At 40.8% G+C, this 22,253-nt stretch overlaps 1 protein-coding gene across 1 annotated transcript in view; it reads left to right on the top strand.

Annotated features, from left to right (window-relative positions):
* The window catches only part of dbpa (D site albumin promoter binding protein a), a 35,309-nt gene extending 18,666 nt beyond the window's left edge, over positions 1 to 16,643 (top strand). The window contains exons 4-5 of the mRNA XM_078267461.1: positions 11,332 to 11,585; positions 14,698 to 16,643. Coding sequence (XP_078123587.1) covers positions 11,332 to 11,585; positions 14,698 to 14,913 — 470 coding nt within the window. The 3' untranslated portion in view covers positions 14,914 to 16,643. The remainder of the gene's footprint in view (positions 1 to 11,331; positions 11,586 to 14,697) is intronic.
* The last annotated feature ends 5,610 nt before the right edge of the window (positions 16,644 to 22,253 follow it).

Raw genomic sequence — 22,253 nt, 5'->3', positions numbered from 1 at the left:
TCTCAGACTGATCTCAATAAGTGTCGTATGTATGACACGCCAATTCGTATGCCATTTTGCCGTGTTATCAAGACGCATAATCGCTTTTTAGTGTGTTTATCAACGCCATTTGGCCTCCATTGACTTACATTACCTAGCGATTGAGTGTCAATTTACGCCGTAGCGAGTAGAATGAAAGCCCGGAAATCTGCATATAGGAGGTTGGTTGGGGTGGTGGATGGGTCAAACAACACAGGACTTTCACCCAGGAGACCGGGGATTGTGTCCTGCGTGTCACGTTTCCTAAACCCAACCGTCACGTTCTTCTTTTCCTAAACCCGACCGTGCCGTTGTTGTCCCGCGTCCCGTTATTGTTTTCCTAAACCCAACCGTCCCGTTCTTCTTTTCCTAAACCCAACCCGTCCGCTGTATACGGCGTAGACATGCACGCGGATAGCTCAAAATGCGTACAGATAACACGCCAAAGTGGCGTGTATGTTTATGCAAAGTCATGATGTCACGTCGGTCTTGCTGACCCAAACGTTTGCCTACCACTCTGTACTCTGCGCGTGTAGCCAGTTTGTAGAGCGCAATGGCGATACGCTTCTCGGTTGGAACCGGAGGGCCATGGCGTATCTGGGTCAAAGGACGGGCCAGTTAAATTACACAATCCAAAAATGCTTCAACCAAAGGGTTTCCGTGAAGCGTCTCTAAACCACGAGCTTCCAGAACTGTTTGGCGCGCTCTCGTAACCACACCACAGGGCGCCTCCGTTGTCGTCGGGCATTTACGCGCATCTGCATCTGCATCGTCATAGCAATGTGTTGATACCGTCGTTGTTTTCTTATTATAGCTTGATATGTCGCTGTCAGCTGGCACATAAGCACTGTTACAACTTTTGCAATATTGATCATTTGTTGGTAGACGGCGCGATCTCTTTTGTCTGGCAAAACTTTTGTTTGCAAATGTTAGCTTGAATGTTGTGCGATTCAGTGCGAAAATGAAAGGAAACACCATAAAATGTCTCAAATCAATTCGATATACCAATTTGACCACAAAACAGCATGTGACGTCATTACGCGCAGGTTTTTATTCGCTTTAAAGCCATTGGATGGAAACACACTTTCACCAGCTTTAGTCACATTTTTACCGAACTTCAGAAAATTCGATTGACAAGTGGATGGAAACTTAGCTACAGTCTCATCATTTGATAACACTTATCATTCGCTGTGCACTCATCTATGCAGAGTTTGGATAATCGATTAATCGTTGAACAAATCTTTCATGCAAAAATGACAGAAAATGCTACTTTATGCCTCTCAAATATGGATATTTCTGGCTTTTCTTTGCATTATATTATATTAAACTAAATGTATGGGTTTTTGACTGACAAAACAAGACACTTAAAGACATCACCTTGGACTTTTGACTTTTTTTCTGACATTTTATGGACCGAATTAATAGATTAATCTAGAAAATAATCGGCAGATGAATCAATAATGAAAATAATCGTTAGTTGCAGCCCTAACCTGGTTAAGGTTGGGGAGATTATGATCACGGTTAAAAGAAAGCAACATGTCAAAGTCAGAAGCTTTAACCTCCACCCTAAGAGGTTTTGCAGCGTTGTTACGTCACTCTGCTTAAGACTTTGCCTCTTAGAGAGTTATTATTTGCACAAGAGGTCGCTTGTCGGGAAAACATGAACATTATGGCGTTTGAACAAACAGTATTAATACTGTTGTATTTCTAGTGAGGACATCCTCACTCGGCACAGATCTTCTCTTTTTTTTTTTTTTTTTCAACACAGCTGCACAAATGGAACCCCGTACCATTAAGGGTTTTTCCTTCATGTATTTCAAACATTTGAAAAGCAGAAAAAGCTTTGCTGTATGGTAGTAGTATTTTGTAAAGGAGAGCAGTGTCAGTGTGGAGAACAGTTAGAGCCTGGATTTATCCCCAACGTAAACAAAATACTGACATTCGGATGCAGTTATACAGTAAAAAAAATGCAAAATCTCACACTATATGTCACGTCATGAGTCCAGCGTCTCATAATCTGATCTGACTATTGGCACAGAGGGAGCAGTGATTTAAAAAAAACGTGGTGACATGTGACATAACAGTCAGTTTGTTGACATAAGGAACAAGACTCCTGGGGTGTGTCACCTGGACTGGATTATTTATTGTGTGCATGTGCTTGTGTGCGTGTGTGTGTGTGCGTGTGTGCGTGTGCGTGTGTGTGTGTGTGTGTGTGTGTGTGTGTGTGTGTGTGTCCATTCTTGCGCGCTCATATGAACGTGCACGTGCCTGGCTGTGTGTTTGTTTGTGTGTGCAGAGGCGGGTCCGAGCCTGCTGCTGGGTGTGTACAGTACATGTGTACTCAAGAGTCTGACAGTGAAAACATGAACTGAAACTAAATCCAGATGTTAAAGATTTAAACTGGGATAGAAAATGTAATAATAATAAAATGTTCATTGTGTTCTTACAAAAAATAAATAGTATTAAAATAGCTTGGGGCAAAGACTGTTTTATTTTTATTCAACACTGATTAGATGTGCTTTTTCTTTTGTTGTTTGACCACTAATGAAAATATGTCATCTATAAATAAAATCAAAACTATTAAAAACTCCCAAATTACAATGCAGAAAGCAGTGTAAGTGTGTGCGTGTGTGCGCGTGTGTTTGTTTGTGTGTGTAAGTGAACAGCCGATTATTCAACAACTATTATACTATTTTGTTTTGCATTTGTTCTTTGCATCTTCATAAATCTGTGAATATTAAATATTTTAGGATATTTTACAAGCTATTTGCCATTTTGGGGCTTCATAAAAGTAGATCAAGCACTTAGCCTAATCAAAAACATAATCGACAGATCGATCAATAATGAGAATAGTTGTTAGTTGCAGCCCCGAAGGAGTCTTGTGTTGTTTGTCTACGTCTGATTAAAGCTCCCAGTTGGTGTGTTTGAGAGAGGAAGAAGCCAAACATAGCTGCAGTGTTTACGTTACAGGGAGGGGAGCCCTCTTTATGCAACACCCTTCCTATATCACATTCCATGTGTGTATTGAATTCCCAGACCATGTTTTTGGTGTTTGGCACCAACAGCTGCTGGCAGAGCTCAGAGTTTGTCTGCCTGTCGTCCAAAGTGGACTGAACAGGAAATGACGCTAGCTAATAACACTGCTGCTGCTAAGACTACTTCTGTTAGTAGTGAAAATAGGACTGCTATGGATGCTAGCTAATAACACTGCTGCTGGTAGGACTGCTTCTATTAGTAGTGATATTAGGACTGCTATGGATGCTAGCTAATAATACTGCTGCTGGTAAGACTGCTTCTATTAGTAGTGATATTAGGACTGCTATGGATGCTAGCTAATAATACTGCTGCTGCTAAGACTGCTCTATTAGTAGTGATATTAGGACTGCTGCGGAGGCTACTGAGTGTACATTTCATGCTGCTGCTGCTAAAGGCCCAGATATACTAGCTTTTTAACAATGCGTACGCGTAGACAAGCGGTGGCGGTGCCAAAGGCATTGTTCACATACTTGCCTGCGTACTTTTCGTGTACCTGGAGAATTAAACATGTAAGGGGTAGTTTAGGGCCATATCATCCCTGGCTGACACCAGAAGCCAGCTCCTGGGCCAGATCCTGCCTGTCAGATGATATACTGCCACCATGTTCATGTGCTGAATTGCATCTTGCAGACGCGTAGCGTTAATTTCTGAAGACGTGCACAACCTACGCTCCAAAGGAACGCAGGATACGCGTGGCAGCCATCTTACATACGCAAACGCGTAGTTAAAAGCAAATATATCGGCGCCTTACTTTTATTAGTAATAGAGCTGTGCAATTAATCAAATTTTGATGGCGATTGCACAAAAACAATCGAGAAAAGTTTAAAGGGAAATTTCACAGTTCAAGGTGTTTTCACTGTTGATTAAGTTTTTTTTTTAAGTTCAATAAATGCAAGAAGCAGATCATTTTGATAGTTGGCGATACATTTTATATAGATCTCTATATATTTTTTAAGATTTTTTTTTGGTCATTTTAGGCCTTTATTTGTATAGGACAGCTGAAGACATGAAAGGGGAGAGAGAGGGGAAATGACATGCAGCAAAGGGCCGCAGGGCGGAGTCGAACCTGCGACCGATGCGTCGAGGAGTAAACCTCTATGGATGGCTGCTCTACCAGGTGAGCTACCCAGGCGCCTGGTTAATTTAATATTTCACAACAAATCGATTTGTCGATTAATCTTTGCAGCTCAAGTTGACAGTAGAGACCGCCGGGATACGTGGAAAGAGATCAAGGTGCATGATATGATTACATGGCATGCACCTTAGACAACAAAGGTATACTGGGACACCCAACAAAAATATTTAATGATCTTTGTCATGAAAAGCAAAAAGGTGATAAAATTTTTCTGTTTAAATATGTTTATATGTATGCACCAAACCAAAGCAGATTCTTAGTAAGTGCTACTGACCTGGCAGTACATGTTTTCCGATTCTGATTCTGATTCTCTCACAAAAGTAGTGTATCACTAAATGTATTGTTGCAGTAAAGCATGAAACAAAGCAACTCAGACTCTGTTTAAAAGCGAATGGACTGACAGACTTTAAAACCACAAAAAAAATTATAGTAATATCAATAGAAGTTAATTGTCACCTCCATCCTTGTACAATTAGCATAATTATAACCATTGTTCCCATTTATTGTTTCCCTTATTACATAAGGAGATACTGAAACAGGAAAAAGGCTTAAACGGCGTTCAAAGCGAAACGCTCTGTCCTGCTTAAGGGCGATGACGATGACGAGCCTGTGAAGCTCAGTGTATTTGGGGAGGCTTTTGTGCTTCAGTTACGTCTTTAGTTTCGCCCGTTTCGCCCACTTTCACTTCAGTTTTTGTTAAGGTTCCTACATTTCCCGAAATGCTTTTTCCACAATCCCCTCCGGAGAGCAGCAGTGGGTTTGTTGCGTTCAGCGGTTAGTTTCATGTGTAGGTGGATCAAGTGAAGGTATAGTTAGATCAAGTACACGATTAGTCAAGAGGAAGAGTTGCTCACCTGACTCCCCAACCTCAACCTGTCTATTTTCTGCCTCTGTGGGCGTCTCTGCCCACTACAGCTGGTTTCTCCCCGGCATGCTTTGTGAACACTGGAGCAAATTTACAGTTTCTTCTATCAACCTCTGTTGGACCTTGAAAAGGTTTTTTTTTTTGTAAAAGTTTCCGTTCTTAAGTTACAATACATTGCCCAAATTCATCAGTATGCTTCTGATCGCTTCATCCGAGGATCATTCTGAGGCCATTCCTGTGATGGAGATGTTAGATGATACAGCAGCTGATTTTAAATGAAGGATTTCAACCAGGATTTTCGTAACTTGACAGGAATATGAATAAGAAATGAAGGCTCTAATTTTAAACCCTAGCGTCCTTGAATTGCACTGAACAAGACCTTCAAAGACCTTAAAAAGTCTTGATGTTAATGCAGGAACTTTGGTGTTGGAGTTCGGGTGGAAACACTGGTTTCAGTGTGATGTTTCTGGCCTGAAAATTGTCCATTTTAAATTCAAAAGAAATGAGTATTAGTTGCTTTAATCCCAAAGATATTATTAAATACAAGGCGGTGCACTTCGCAGACTGTGTACTGATGGACAGATGAGACAGGGAGAAGCAGAGCTTGACAGGCAGAGCGACATGCAGAAAGAGAGAAACACATAATCTCAGATAAATTAATGAAAGCAGAAAGAGAATCCGAGAGTCAGCGACTGCCTCGTCCAAATGGCTCCTGTTCACAGACAGGAAATGAAGCCAGGCGAAGCCGCGCTTGGCGGTTGTTTACCCGGCAGCAGCGGGAGCCATGTTCTTGGATCATTTTCAACTTTTTGCCCAAAATGGTTGTCATTAGGACGGGGGGTTTGGCCAGACTTATCCAGGATCAACCCCGTCCAGCTGCCAGAGAGTCAGACATAGTCAGCAGCAGTTCATCTGAAGGAGTCGCTGCTTCACGGACAAACAGATGGACCAGAGGATGTATAGATGGATAAAGAGGAGGATATAGGGATCATTGCATTATGGGTCGTAAACAACACATCCAAAGAGGTTCATGATGATTTAATGTGAAACGCGCGTAATTATGTGTATTTGTGACGTAGTGTGTGCTTCAAGGATGGATGTAGGGCTACGGATGAACTTTTTTTTTGATTATTTGATCCGTAAAATGCAACCGCAAATTGTCCAACCATCAGTCCAAAAATCTAACCTGACACACCAGATGGTTTGTTAACACAGAACCACCCGAGAAGTCGTCATTGGAAACTGTTTGGGAAAGGGCGAGGCACTTTCAAAAAATACCTGGCAGGTAATTGGACAAATTATCTGTCTATATACTATCTGTCTTTACTATTCTGCACGAATAGTAAAGGCTGCCAAACACCTAAACCACGCCTGTAGCTGCCAGTAGCTTTTTACAGGACGCTGATTGGTTCTTTTTGCAGCTGTTCGGACACTAACGCATCACTTGAAGAGACTTGAAGTTTAAGTCGTATGTAGGAGAAACTATCTCGTACGTATGATTTAAACTTAGGTTTTAGCCAACAATGCCCAAAAAAACTTTTTTTCCACCTTGCCTTTCAGGGCTTCCGTAGGATCCCGTGATTCACGCAAATCATAAAAAAGAGATGCATTATTTTTTTGGGCCACCTGGGGGCAGCGGAAAACAAGCTGCCAGCATAACACTGACATATCATCACATAATAAAGTTGATAGATTGAAAGCGTTAGCAAACAGTTGCTTATTTACACATTCAACAGACACAGAGAAACATTAGCATTCATTTTGGGTCTTGAAAAATAATGGCTGTATCCGTCCTGTAATTCAGATCGATTCCATAATTTAATGGGTTCTTCCTTGGCCCATGCTACACCCTTCCACCAAATTTCATCAAAATCAGGCCAGTAGTTTTTCCGTAATCCTGCTGACAAACCAAACCGAAAACATAACCTCCTTGGCGGAGGTAATTAATAAGCGATTATACTGTAACTTTCCTGCTGGAGGTCTGCAGCAGTTCATTTACAGGTTGCAGAGTTCAGTCATTTGGAAGCAAACAGAAGCATTTGAACGCTGGACACGGAAAGTGAAGCCTCTTCCTAGAGATGAGTATTCAGGTTGTGACTCTTCTGCCAAAATGTCAAACTCTGCAGAACGACAGGTTGACAACACTCTGGCTAATCAACAAGCTTCTGTATTTGGGAGTCCATTTGACTTTTGTTTATAAGCCCTGGTCTGATTGCAGCTGGGCAATGTGAGCCCAAACAAACCAAATACTCAACAAAGTTTTCCACTCTTTGGCCTGGCCCAAAACCAACTACAGTAGGACGATGCATACATGTCTCACTGGCGGTTATGTAAATATGAGCTCTAAGCAGGGAGAAAACAGTGTAGATGATACTAGTAGTGGTAGATATAAGTAGTAAATGTGGATATATATTTTCACAAAATGTACAGATCTTAAATACAAGCGTGTGGAAAGCTTATGTTCTGAGCTCCAAAAAAAACAACATAGTCAAGTAGAAAAATTAAGGGACATATTAAAATGTAATAAAATGAGTAAATAATATCATAAAATAAGTAAATAACACATTTAAGAGTCATGGAAGGAAAACCTCCAATATATTAACAGGCAAATAGAGCAGATCAAAATCACAGAGGAGAAACGAGGAGTCAAGCTTTTTCCCCCCACTTCTTATGACTGGATGTAAACACAATCATCCTGAAAAGAACATTTTAGTTTGACATGAGTTTGAACTTGAACTTAGTCACTCACGAATGTATATACCAAGAATTTCCCACTGTTGTACCAGCATTGCTCGCTCAGTGTGTAGTCAAGTGTTTTCAGCTGGCTTTCAGGGGGTGGGGGGAGGGGGGGGGGGGCATGTACTTCCCCTGAAATGATTGCACCCCCTGCCTGCCATTGAAACATCAGCCTGACTTCTCAGAGCCTGCAGAGGATTTGGTTGTGGTATTGTGGTTGATGCGCAAAATAAAATCACTGACAGCTCAAAGCAGCAGTCAAGTAAATCAGTGTCAGTCGTGCTGCTCTGACTTGACATTTCCCGGTTTATAAAACGGTTGCACAAAGTCTCTGATGGCTGAGGACATTTTTTGGGGGGGGTTTCTATGAAGAACAACATACATACGTACATCATTAAAAGCTGAATCCTTACATTTGTTAATGAGAGGGAGTTTGGATGGTATCTCTGCTCTCTCTGCTGGTAAAAATAATTTACAAGTCAAAAATACATACTGCAAACATGTCTCCTTTCTGTTTAGTTGTGCTCAAGTATGTGAAATCTTTCCACTACTGTTTTGGTCGATTATATTGGTCAGCAGCTCTGCAGTTATTTATAATCGGTGGCTCGGAGCCTGGAGCTAAAAAAAAAAGAAAAAGCATCTTACAAATGCTGCCACAGTACAGTTCTGACTGGTGCTGGATGATTGCTCAAACTAACATATGTATTCCAGAGAGGAAACGTTTAGAAAAATCAAGTTATATCAGATATAAAGACTGGTGGTAAGAGATACTGTACGACTGAAAATGGACTCGTTATTCTTGGTTCTACAGTGTTACGTTCAGAAAAGAAACGCAGTGCTAATGCAGAAGGGGGGGGGCATTGACCGCCACACAAGCAGCCAACCCACATTATGTGTTGTCTTTCAACACAGCATTATTAAATGTAAAACAGTCACAGCAGATCTGCTTTCTGATCAGATGTTCTTTCATTTCCTTGTTGTGGTTCAGATACGATCATTCTGTCTCTGTGCTCAGTCCTACGAGCTGCTTTTTCTCACGTGAATGCACCGCAAAGGGTTAAACTAAATCCTGATCTTTCCTGCTGGTTGGTAAATCCAGCATGATGTGAACCCGCTGCCCCGCTCACAGTTTCTGGCTCAATACGGACACCTGGTGGTGAAAAAAACAATTGCACCGTGACTGCTGTGGGAAACGACAGAGTCGAGATGTTTGTTGGGAGAAGTGAAGTGAGAATATGTAGAGTTACAGCATCCACTTGTTATGGAATGTGTAAGACACTATTAGAAAAAGAGAGGTGTGGGGGGGAACAAACAAACCTACTTGCATTTTCCCCTCCACCGCCATTTTGAATTGAATTTGAACACATTGTCCACTATAGGGTAATCCTCTTTATGGTCAACTCATCTCAGCGGGCCTCATTCTTGGCTCGCTGATCTCTGGATGAAGCGAGAGAGCGAGACAGCACATGTCACTCTGCTGCAGTGGTGGATGTAACCAAGTACATTTACTCAACTACTGTACTTAAGTACAAATTTGAGGTACTTGTACTTTACTTGAGTCTTTTCTTTTCATGCCACTTTCTACTTCTACTACGCTGCATTTCAGAGAGAAATGTTGTACTTTTTACTCCACTACACAAAAACACATGTAGTTTATAAAATACAATGTTTTATCATAAATTGAACTACCCAACAATATACAGGCCTATACAAGTCCAGCTGAAATCATTAGAAGATGAATCACTTAGTTGATTGACAGAAGTGTTTGGTTCATTTCCAGTATCTAAAATACCTTACTTTTAATACCTTAAGTACATTTTCCTGATGGTACTTACATACTGTTACTTAAGTAACATTTTCAATGCAGGGCTTTTACTTGTAACAGAGTATTTTTACAGTGTGGTATTAGTACTTTTTACTCAAGTGAAGGATCTGAATACTTCTTCCACCGCTGCTCTCCTGCCTGCGGCCTCAACACCAAACCCTCCTACACCCCCCATACCTTTGACCTGCGTACGACACCGAAACCAATGAAGTTGTCTGTTGCTATTTTTAATAGAATAGAATAGAAATCAGGTCCTTTTTCACGCCCTAAAAAGTATAAGAAATACTACTTTTAAAACTTCCTTCGGGATGAATAAAGTATCTATCTATCTATCTATCTATCTATCTATATTTTACTACTACTAATGTAAATTATAAAATAACAGTTACAATGTGCTTTACATCAAAGTATATTTCTTTATTTGACGGTATCGCTATGACTATGAGTCAGTATTTTGGCATGTAGATGTTCTCAGGCCTGAGCTCTTATCAAGCATGAGAAATGTTTGGTGCCGATTGGAATATATTTATTAATAAGATCTTTCTTTATTTGAAAGTATCAATAAACAGGATTGTAAAATGTAGTCTGGCCAGAAGCAGGCTGGTGTTCTCCACATTGAAAATAATCTCTAAATTAATATAAATATGGTGAAATTAGACAGTGAGGTCCGCAAGTTTTAAAAATAAATACAATAATGATGATGATGAAGAGGCAGATAAATTGATGTTAAAAGCTTGACTTTTCAAGCTTTTAACATCAGTTTTCAAAATAGTGTATTACCATTGGCTGAAATCAAGAAATATTGGATGTGTTTTACAATGAAAGCTGCTGGGGTTTTAAGAAAGGGAAAATAGTGGAATACACTAATTAAAAAAAGAACTGATTGAGCAAAAACAGTAAATGTATAAAGAAAATGAATGTAATTGAAAGTGTTATACTTTGTTTTGAAACAGCTACTTTATATAGTTGAAACCCATTCTGGGATCATGTTGGTGTCCGAAGTTCAAGTTTGATGTGATCAAAACCTCCATTGTGGATTGTCTTTTCACCTTTAGCGTGTTAGCCTGTAGCTCGGCTGCTGCTCTCCGACACGCTGTGGCCGTCTTTGGAGGGCAGATGGGCTCTAATCTGCAGATGAAACTAGATGATGGTGATTGAACTGCTAAATTAGTAATGGAGCCAGTCCTGCTGTTCCGGTGTTAATTGCATACCGTATGAATGGACTGTAGAGCAGATTATACTTAACTGGAATTAACCAGCGCTCTCTTCTCTCATGTTCACCACCCCTCTCTCCCTCTTTTCTTGTAATGTATGTTCTGTTCTATTGATATGACACAATTTGTTATTAATAACAAAGTAACCTGCATAGAATAATCAGCAGACAGAAGAGATTGTTTCAAGTTTAAACCAAACTTAAATGCCCTTAATGAAAATGTCCTCCTCCAGTGTCTAGCTGTGTGTCCTATCATCAACAGCTAAATCTCAGCATCCACATCTGGCACTGCATGTCGAGAACATTTCTGTGAGCCCAAATATGACTTAAGGCTTTGAAAATCTTTGACTTTGGCAGCTCCTGGTGGCCGTGTCTATAAAGACACCGAGGCAAAAAAAAAAAAAAGGTCTGGCAATGCGAGACTAGGTACAACAAATTAAGTCATTGTCTCTCTCTCTCTCTCTCTCTCTCTCTCTCTCTCTCTCTCTCTCTCTCTCCCCCAGGGGGACGGGCGGTGCCTCAGGACCAGTCACCCACTTCTACCTGCCCTCCGGGACCCTCTGGACCTCCGGCGGCCGCCAACGGCAGCAGCGACGTCATGGTGAACTTTGACCCCGACCCAGCGGACCTGGCGCTGTCCAGCGTGCCGGGCCAGGAGGCGTTTGACCCGCGGCGGCACCGCTTCTCCGACGAGGAGCTGAAACCTCAGCCGATGATCAAGAAGGCCCGCAAGATGCTGGTCCCCAATGAGCAGAAGGTACTACATCTCCCACAATTCTTGGCTGTCCTGTAGACCACTTTCTGACTAGCTTCGCTGCGGTAATGTAATGCAAACAGTTTGTCTGTGGTGTAACTGGTTTGACTAGTTTGTTTAAGGTCATATGTGGATATTATATAGATCCTGACAGGTTAAAATGAATAAATAAATACATTTTTACATTTTGTATGATGACTGAAAGGTACATATTTTTGCTGGCAAATGGCCTTTTAGTTTTCTATCTTGTATTAATGAATGATTTAGGGAAACCAGTTTCTTCTTTCAAAGTTAGTTGTACTTTCAAATTAATTGTCAAGAATCATGATTTTTGTCTCGAAGCTGCAAAAACATCCTTATAATCAAGTATCTGTAATTTGAGTCAGTAAATCTTATTTTCTTAAAATAAGAGAGAAAAAAATCTGCCTGTAAAGCAAAAATATTTCACCAAATTCAATTAATAATGGGTATTTTATAAAGTAATATAATTTAGAATAAACTTAGTAGTATAAGTTTCATTTTTAACAATTTCGGCGCAGTGACCTGCCTTTATTCTCATTTCCAGATAATACATTTCTATTAAAAAACTGGTTGAAATATTCTTACAGTGCTGGCAGGAAATAAGGTTTTTGGGACTTTAAAAAGTCATTGATGATGAAGATGTTTTCTCCTGTAATGAATGCACAAAGTCACAGATAAAGAGAGATAAAAGTCGAACCGAAATCATCATCACTGAAAATTTAAAAACTGAAATGAGATCAAATGTAAAACCTGACATTTAAAATGTCCCCCTACTTCACCCCGTCAGTGTTTAGCACTTACATACTTTTACTTACATAACATTTTCATTACAGGAAATCTACTTGAAACAGAGTGTTTTTTTACATTGTGGTATTAGAACTTTTACTTAAGTAAAGAATCTGAATACTTCTTCCACCGCTGCATGACGAAGGCCACCGCTCTTTGACAGCTCCTCTATTAATGTAAAAAAAAAAAAAAGTGAAGGAGCATGATTGTATAGATAGTATTGATGCCTCCTGACGAGAGTCCTAAAACAATTTGTCCTCAGCTCGTTGCACAATAAGAGAAGCTCTGATCAATGGCTCAGGCTTTCATAGTTCTGTGCAGAGCAGCTGCAGCTCCTGAGGCGTTTGTAATTTATGGAGCGATGAATTTGTTCAGTCGTACAGGGATTTTATGAATCATTTGTATGCAGGTTGTTGGGGAAAAAAATCGTCTCTGACCAAAAGTAAAGATGAAGCTGGGATTGCACTGCAGCTCCTCTAAATGAGATTTTAAGGGTCGGCTTTTGTTGAATAGCGCTCCACTGAAGAGTAGTAATTAAAGTGCCCATATTATGCTCATTCTCAGGTTCATTATTGTATTTCGAGGTTGTATCAGAATAGGTTTACATGGTTTAATTTTCAAAAAACACCATATTTTTGTTGTACTGCACGTTGCTGCAGCTCCTCTTTTCACCCTGTGTGTTGAGCTCTCTGTTTTAGCTACAGAGTGAGACATCTCACTTCTGTTCCATCTTTGTTGGGAGTCGCACATGCTCAGTAGCTAGGTAAGGACTACTAGCCAGTCAGAAGCAGAGTATGAGGGCGTGCCACGCTAGCAGCTAGGTGAGCATTATAACGTGTTATTACGCACGTTCGTCACGGAAGTAAAGGCTGGACTACAATAGAGCTGTTTGGAGCAGTTTGTGAACAGTGTTTTCTGTTGGAGATGGTAAGTCCCTTTGGGGTGGACTTTGGGCTTTTTCACTTTGTAAACCTATAACATGCACAAAAAAGATATGTAACACAATAAAAGAAAGGGGAAAAGCCAAAAAGCATAATATGAGAACTTTAAAAAAACGTATCTCAAAGTGCTGATAATCTTAGAACCCTTTTATAAATGTTGCAACAGGATGAGGATTTTTGCAGAGGTTAATGGTGGAATGATGTTAACTTTGCCAAATACAAACATATTCAAAGGGCTCTTTGAGGATACACTACAAACCATTTGGGCCTGCAGTGATTCCACTGGCATAACTCTTTCCGATAGCGATCTCTACTTTCAATTTGGATTCTTATTTTTTTTCTCTAAGTGCAAAAGTTTAACACAACAATATCTGTGGTTACCAATCGTCTTCTCATGAGACCCTTAGCAGCCAAAGCATTTCTTTCATGCCCCAAAAAACAACATTTGTGAGGGTGCCGCCCAGCATTTCTTGATTCAGCTGAGCAGCTGAGCAGGGCAGGACTGTACGGCTGCATTCAGAAAGAACTGCCTTTCATAAAGATGTATTAATACTATTTTCACTTGTTGCAAGATGCTAGATTATTTAATATTATTGAGTTTAGCAAGTAACACCTTTAAACTGATGTGTAGGTCTTTTGTATACATGCAGACAATTTAATTGCTCCAAAGCTGTTAGCTTTTAGGTGTCAACATCGTTGTGACAGCCAATATGTATGAAATAAAAATACGAGGATGTGTTTCAATACATGAAAATAACGGCAGATTCTGTTATTGAGATGAGAGTGTATTATTGTTCTTATACCATGGCCACCAACTACAGGAAGTGTTGCAGTTTAAAGCTTTAGTGCGTACATTTTTTATATTAATGAACGTCCGTTACATTCAAGCCATTGCCAAATGAGTTGCTACAAAGCTAATTAAGACTATCAGCTCCACACAGCTCTCTCTGTATTTCTCTATTTTCTCTATCTCTGTATGACTATGTTCAGAAGATTGTGTCACAGATAATTGATACCTTAATTATCTCTTCTGAAGAGTCCATCATGTTGTTTTTTTAATCCTCCGTGTCCTTCTTGGGGTATTTGTATCTTGTGGGCGCGCCGACAGTATTGTTGTCATTACTTAGAATTCCTCATGGGGGCGACAGAAACTACGCACTATAGCTTTAAGGGAGTACTTCACAGCAGTTACACTAAATTCTAGTGTTTTTGTGTTCTGTAGTTGCAACTGTTCAACTGTCATCCTTTCTCTCATCACAAATCTGACCCTCATAACTGACCCCCATGCTCTCTTCTTTTTCTTTTTTGCTCTCTCCCTGCCTTCCTCCCCCAAACACCACAACACACCAAACTGCCGCCGGTGACAGGACGACAAGTACTGGAGCCGGCGTGTCAAGAACAACGAGGCGGCGAAGCGCTCGCGGGACGCCCGGCGGCTGAAGGAGAACCAGATCTCTGTGCGCGCCGCCTTCTTGGAGCGGGAAAACGCAGCCCTTCGCCAGGAGGTGGCCGACATGAGGAAAGAGCTGGGCCGCTGCAGGAACATCCTCAACAAGTACGAGAGTCGGCACGGAGACTTGTGAGGAGGAGGAGGAGGAGGAGGAGGAGGAAGAAGAAGAAGACGCAGGAGGAAGGGGCGGGAGGGCAGGAGGAAATGAGGAAAAAGGGTACAAGGCAAACCCAACAACTGCAGCACTTTAGTTGAAGTGGCGAGGGGGAAGGCCGGCGTAGATCTGCAACCAAGCAATACGCGACACCGGGCGCAAACACACAAAAAAAGCGCGCGCAGGCTTGTGCTTCAGGATGTCACGACAGGAAAGCACAGCGACGCCATCTTTTCCAGTTTGACTCTCTTTTGTACATGCTGCTTTGCTGAATCCACTCAACGTGCTGTATCACCGTGCGTCACCTCGGCAGCTTACGTCACCCTCGGTGCTGTGCTTACGCCCGGTGTCCCGCGGCATTTTTTGCAGGTAGTGCGTTCCGGCCACTGCTCCGGCCAGTTCAAACAGGGTGTTGAATTCACATTATGCCAGTGAAATCTCACTTTTTAAGCTCAAGGCACGGATACAAGCCAGGAGAGGTCAGATGTGTAATTTTTTTCTATAAATAGGACAAAAGAAACATGTATATTTTTGAAGTGGGCAGGAAGGCAAGACCAGTCCAGCAAAGAGGAGGAGGAGGAGGAGGAGGAAGAGGAGGAGGAGGAGGAGGAGGAGGAAGAGGTGCAGAGTTTTCGTCCATAACGCAAAGAGATTTTGACATAGGATTACTGTATATTTTTCTATTAGCAAAGATAGCCAGGAGGAGGCTTTTGGAGAAAATCTTTTGTATATTTTATATATGGGGCGGGGAGGGGCTCTTAGCTGGACAGTCACGGGGCCACACAAAACGCTTTTCCTCCCAGCTGTTTATCGCTAAACAACAGATAATCTATTTTCGATTTCACTGAGCTGGTTAGTTGGAGGCGGAGGCGTTACGGAGAATGTATCACGGTTGAATCAGGTATTTCACACGGTGCGAGACAAGGCGGGGGTATCTTAGTAACGATTGTTTTGGGATCGTGGCGGTGGCGTTAGAAGGAAGACGGTGAAACTAAAATTGTATAGTTTTAAGAAATTTTTGTGTTCGTTTGTTTTCTTTGTGAGCTCGTTCAAGCACTTGATTTGTTATCTTCTATTTGATTCCGTGTCTGACTTTGAAATGATTGCAGGGCTTTTATTTTTGAAAATGAAGGAGAAAAAGAGAGAGGAAAACAGGAAGTAATTAGCCATCAGAACAGCTGGATGTGAGCAGGTGTTTGAAAATAAATAAGGTGGAGAATTTCGCTGGCAGGGTTTGCATTTAGTTTTGTGGACCTGTCTGGCTCACACACACATAACACATCACACACACACACACACACACACACACACACACACACACACACACACACACACACTCACAGTGACAATTTGTCAATAATAACACAACACGGTTGCAGTCTTTCTCTCTCTGTTTACTCCTCGATTTGTCCAGGACGTGCAAAAATGAAATACTAACTGGTTTAGGGTGGATTTGCCCAGATTGACCAGTGACTGAAACATTCAGCATGCAGACACACAACAAACACTCGGAAACACAGTCCTCACCCAGGTTTTAACCCTTATTGTTGTTGTTGATGTTGTTATGGACTTCTATGGTGCTGATCTGATCTGATCCTTCACCTGACACACACACACACACACACACACACACACACACACACACACACACACACACACACACACACACACACACACACACACACACACACACACAAACACAAAAACACTTCCACTACCTTAAACACAGTACTGAACTGCCTATACCCTTTCTTTGTCTTTTATTCCTTCTTTTTAGTTTATTTTGTTCTTATTTTGTTGCATATTGTATCGATAAATCGTATATAGATTTACACACAAACACTTGTCTATACCTCACCTTCAAACTTTACCCAATGAGAAACGAGAAATGCACCCTACTGCTACTGTACCATACAACTATTGAATAATAAACTATTCTCTCACTATATATATATATATATACACATATATTTATGTATATGTATATATATATATATATGTAAATGTATATTATATATGCTTGAATTATGTGATTATAGTTGTAATATACATAATTGAATATTGAATATATTACAGAAAATCCCATTGAAATCATGTCAGTTTTTTCTCAGGTGTTTTTGTCTGAGGTATTAAATACACATTAAAAAAAAAAAACACAAAAAAGTCTTTGATTGGAACACAAAATTTGTTGTTTGTTTTTTGGGGGGGATTTATATTTTATTTTTCTTGTTACAAAGTGTTTCAGAGCTGTTGGGTTTGTTGTTATGGTTTATTACTAACTAGGACAGATAACTTTCTCCTCAGACCAAGTGACCGTTCACTAAGCCCCGCCCAACGTAGTTACTGGTTACTGTTGCTATGCCAGTCACGCCTTCCATTCTAGAACTTTCAATATAGCAACAGTGGCAGATTTGATTAGCTGTAGCTAGCTAACTAACGATTCAGTTGCTGTGTCCGAAATCACTCCTTTGATACACATTTACTACTTCCTACATAATAGACACTAAATAGTTTACGCAATTCCAAGCAAAATTAGATGTTGGACACTTGAATCAACCTCAAAATTGTTAATACGTCTTTAAACAATGGGTCCTGGATTTTAGACATAAGTGGACACAAACATCTTCTAAGTTTTTGTTGCTGAACTGTTGATTTTACCGACTACTGTCATTAGCAGATTATATAAGCTGTAACTAGTTAACTAACTAACTAACTAACATTCAGTCGGTGCAACCTCAGTCTCCAGCTGAGCAGTATGACATTTGCAAAAGGGTCTATAATATGCACTTGATGGCTACATACAGATGTAATACTGTGTAATGATATAGAAAAGACTGAGGCAAATGACAACGGCCGCATTTTATTAGCTGTGGCTAGCTAGCTAATTAAGCTAACGTTATCTTGGGGAAACACTGCGACTTTTTAATGTTTCCAACGCTTAAACTCCAATATAGCAGTTAGTAGCATCCAGGACTGGTGCTACAATGGCTTCCATAGTTGATGTGTTAATTCTGAATAGGGCTTTATCTAAAGTAATCGGTTACCCCACACGATAATGTAGTTAGCAAACGATATGCTAACAGCTGGCCTTGGCAGTAACTTTAGTTTATTTTTTAAATAAGGTTTAGTCGCCATATCTAAATAAAGACACGACAGCTCTTAATTAACCATTCGCTAACCCTCCCCCAAACAGCGACTATCATTGCTTAGCGACCGCAACTTGGCTTTTGATTTCTCAGCATACTGAAGAGGTGTGCATGGCACTGTAGTAAGAGCAATACTCAGCATTTCAAGAGTTTGGAGGGTCGCATCTCTTATCTCCTTTCCAAAAACTGAACACATCACAAAAGCAAAAGTGTAAGACATGGATTTAACTGTGTGTTTAGGCTGCTAACCATGCTACCAACATTAGCATGCGTGGTTAACTAGATAAAAAAGTAACCTATTGTTATTGTTACTTGCTTTACAGCCATAGTTGCTCATATAATAAGGTTTACGTGCAGTTTAGCGTCACAAATTCCACTATGGCCACCCCAAGACCCGCCCTACGAAGCAGCTTGATTGGTTGGGGTTAGGCATTTGACCTTGAGTGGTTAGGGTTAGGATAGCCGATTGGTCAGGGGATAGGACCTGTACAAATGGGGTTACGTTACGGGGAATTTGGTAAAATGTATACCGTATAATAATTGCTGTTGTTGATGTGGATATACATTTATTTTCAGTCGTTTCATGCAACAGCTTGTTTTCTTCAGGAGGATTTGATTCTCACCTAAATCCCCTTTCAATTCCCGCAAACAACTTTCACTTGATTTCCCATGAGCCTGTTGGCACCATCCGCAGAGGCATAACTGAATCCCAGGTGTATTATGGGAGCAGTAGTTCTAGCCTTGATATATATATTTCTTTTTCTTGGTCTTCTTTTTTACGAATATGTTCAAACCTGAGCCACAGACACAAACTTTTGAATTTAAATCCCTGGAAGAAAAGTCTCAGAACATCTTACACTTCTTTTTGATATCTGGGATTTTTGGATTTCTCTAAAGACGTTTCAGAAACTTTTTGACAGTGCTATTTTTCTATGTAACTGTGATGTTGAGCATGTAACAACGTTTTCTGGCGGGCGTTTGAGGTCCACTCTTCACGTGGTGACAGTGACAGTTTGCTGTTGTATGATGAAACAACATTGATGAAATGATGAAGGTAATGGTAAATAATAACGGTAATGATGAAAACAATAATATGATAATATCATCATATAATAGAATAACAATAATGTACACAGCCTTGTTATTTCTCCTTCAATTTTGTGGATACTCAGCTAACTTCTCCATGTTGTGACTGACTGTTTTAAACTGCAAGTCCCTTGAGTGCAACACTACCCCGACTCCTCACCAATATTGTGTGCTGTCCACAGGGATGATATGGTCTGGCGTTTTTCCCTCCAAACACCAATAAAGGCTTATCCTCACTCACTGACCGAGCTTTTCTGGTGTCTTGCTGTGTGATCTGAAAGTTCAAGCGGCAACGTCCGGGCCTGAAAAGTAAAGCTACTGCAGAAGTGCCCTTAACCTGCATTCTATCTAATTTCCAACAGGGGGCCACTGCTACAAAAAGAAGTCTGATTGCATAGAAGACTATGGTAAAATGACCTTACTTCTCACTTGATTTATCAATAAACATCAATAAACATTTTCATAATGAGTTTATGGTATCATAAGTAATTTATGAAATTATCATTAGTTTCAATTCTTCTTCAATACAGCGTGAAGTTTTATTTTGAAATAGACGATAAAGCAGGGCATGCTTTAGGGTGTGGCTACACGCTGACCTGTCAATCAGGACAGAGGCTTAGCAATGTGTATCCATGGCCCTGTGTACATTAAAATAGCTGTGGACATTTGTTTTTGTGGTGTCCATGTTTTCATCTCAAGCTTTGACCCTCTCACTGTGTGTTTCCACTTCATGAAAGCTGTCTTGTTCAGCTTGCTCTAGCACCTTGTCAACCAAAAGCTAGCTAGCTTGCGCTAGGGTTATCTGATAACTTAAGGGAATGTTTGCTGTTTTTTCAACTAGCTCTGTGTACTAGCCTACCATACATGCAGATGACCCCCTGGCAAAACTTTGCCGATGACTCGCCTCAGAAGGGTTGAAAATCTGCAACTTTCCCTCTTTAGCGTTTAGCTTAGCGAAGCGAAGCGCCATAAACAACACTGGCTTATAGCCGCATCATCCTCCCCAGCTCAACTCTCGCGCTTTAAAACGGCAGTCCACAAACCAATGGGTGACTGTAAAAGCTATGTGGGAAGTGCCATTACCTGCAGTTGTTTTAATGACAACTAGAGCATGGCTCTATAGGAAAAAAGCACTATATTAAAGTCAGTTTGAACCCCCCCAACAGTACAGAAAGATGCTATTTTCACCTGTTTGGGTATTGTTTGCTAAAAACTACAGTGACCAGCTGTTTAAGTATTACTGAGCCTTTTTTAAGAATGAAACTTTATATTTGTGAACAGTTTTTAAAGATTTAAGTGTTTGGCTTGGGGCTGAGAGCCACAGACAAAGGATAGGGAAATCAAAGTTTTGAGAGACGGATTAGAACAGTGTTGTTTTTGGTCTTTTAATTGCATTTATTGACAATAAGCTAGAGCTTTGATTGGCATCCTGATTGGTAACTCAGCCTATCACAGTCGGCAGTCATAGTTGCTTGGCCCTCCTCCACTTCATCCAGGCTGCACACTGTCGCCAAAATTATAACATTTGATGCCATAACTCCTTTGTGATTTGCCTGCCCATGGACTGCTGATGAAATTTAGCTATTGAGCTAATTCTGGAAGAGTCAATGAAAGCCCTGTGAAATAAATGAAAATGGGATTTTCTTGCTACAAACAACTAGGAATATAGTGCATGATGGATGGTGTTTCCAAAATACTTCAAAAACCATAAAACAGGTGATGGCACGTGACATGAATGTAAATAATGTAAACCCTGGAGCTTTTACTGTTTCATCCTAAGTATCAGTTACAATTTGTACACATTATTTATAGTTACTCACTTAATAATAATTTCTCTGATTTTGTGTGCCCTCTTCTGCCTGTATGTGAGATATTGAATAAAAAAAATAAATCTATTACACAGAAAGTGCAACAGCAAACCATTGGGAGGCACTCAGACCATTCTGACAGCGTTTCTGTTTAGACATCAGATCCACAAGGAGTGTGTGTGTGTGTGTGTGTGTGTGTGTGTGTGTGTGTGTATGTATATCTCATCCTGTCCATGTGTATTTACATGGTTTTCTACATGGATGCATGTCCTAATGTGTGTGTTTCCATGACTACTACTATGAATTGTAGGCCCCCTGGACAGGCAGCGAAGCCTCTCAACCTCAGTTATGTAACACACCATCCTGGTCTGTGTGTGTGTGTGTGTGTGGGGGGGGGGTATCTAGTCTGCAGTGTTTGCGTCATCGGCAGCTCCCCCTCATCACACCGCAGACCATCTGCCCAAGCTGGTGCTGATGGTGCGAGCCAAAGCGTGCTACATCGGCCCGCTCTGTGCCGAGCTGTGCCAGGTGGTACCAGGTGGTACCAGGCCCTTTAACCCTGCTGCTGCAGTTATTTACAGTCAAACCGAAGGAGTCCCAGAGAACAAGGATTTGAAATCATCCAGTTACTAATTCAATAATATTCCCTCTACTGTTGAATAACTTAAAAATAATTAACTTAGAAGGAGAAAATTATGAAGATTATTAGTTAATTAATTATCTGGATCGACAACGGTTCATTTACCAAATAGTTCTGGTGCCGCTGGAAGTTCCGCGTGATGTCCCTCACTGTCCTCTTTATTTGTGTTTACTTTAAACTCCGGTCGCATCAAGGAACATTAACCGGAACCTCTGAGCAACGTTACACGCTGAAAATAGCAAGTTTTGAGGAAAATTTGGATCCTGCAACTAGGCAGTCCTGCTTAGTTCATTCAGGTAATGATTGTACAGATTTACAAAGAATATGTTTACGGCATTTGTAAACATATTTTTACGACAAAATACACACGGCGATACACGGGTAAGAGCAAATTACGCTAACCATGTATCCAGCTAATTTAAATACAGATACATGTAAGGAATTTGTGCTTCCATGAAAGTGTGTCCAGCAGGAGAACTGGGTGAAAGGTAAGTTCAATGTTCCACCTCGAGCCTCAATGGAATCCAGATGGCTGACCTCCACACGCACACACACACACACACACACACACACACACACACACACACACACACACACACACACACACACACACACACACACACACAAACACGTGGGCAC

The sequence above is a fragment of the Sander vitreus genome, chromosome 14 (assembly GCF_031162955.1).
Source record: "Sander vitreus isolate 19-12246 chromosome 14, sanVit1, whole genome shotgun sequence".
In the NCBI taxonomy this organism is placed as follows: domain Eukaryota; kingdom Metazoa; phylum Chordata; class Actinopteri; order Perciformes; family Percidae; genus Sander; species Sander vitreus.
The sequence above is the reverse complement of the archived record's forward strand: the minus strand, read 5'-3'. Positions and strand labels throughout refer to the sequence as shown.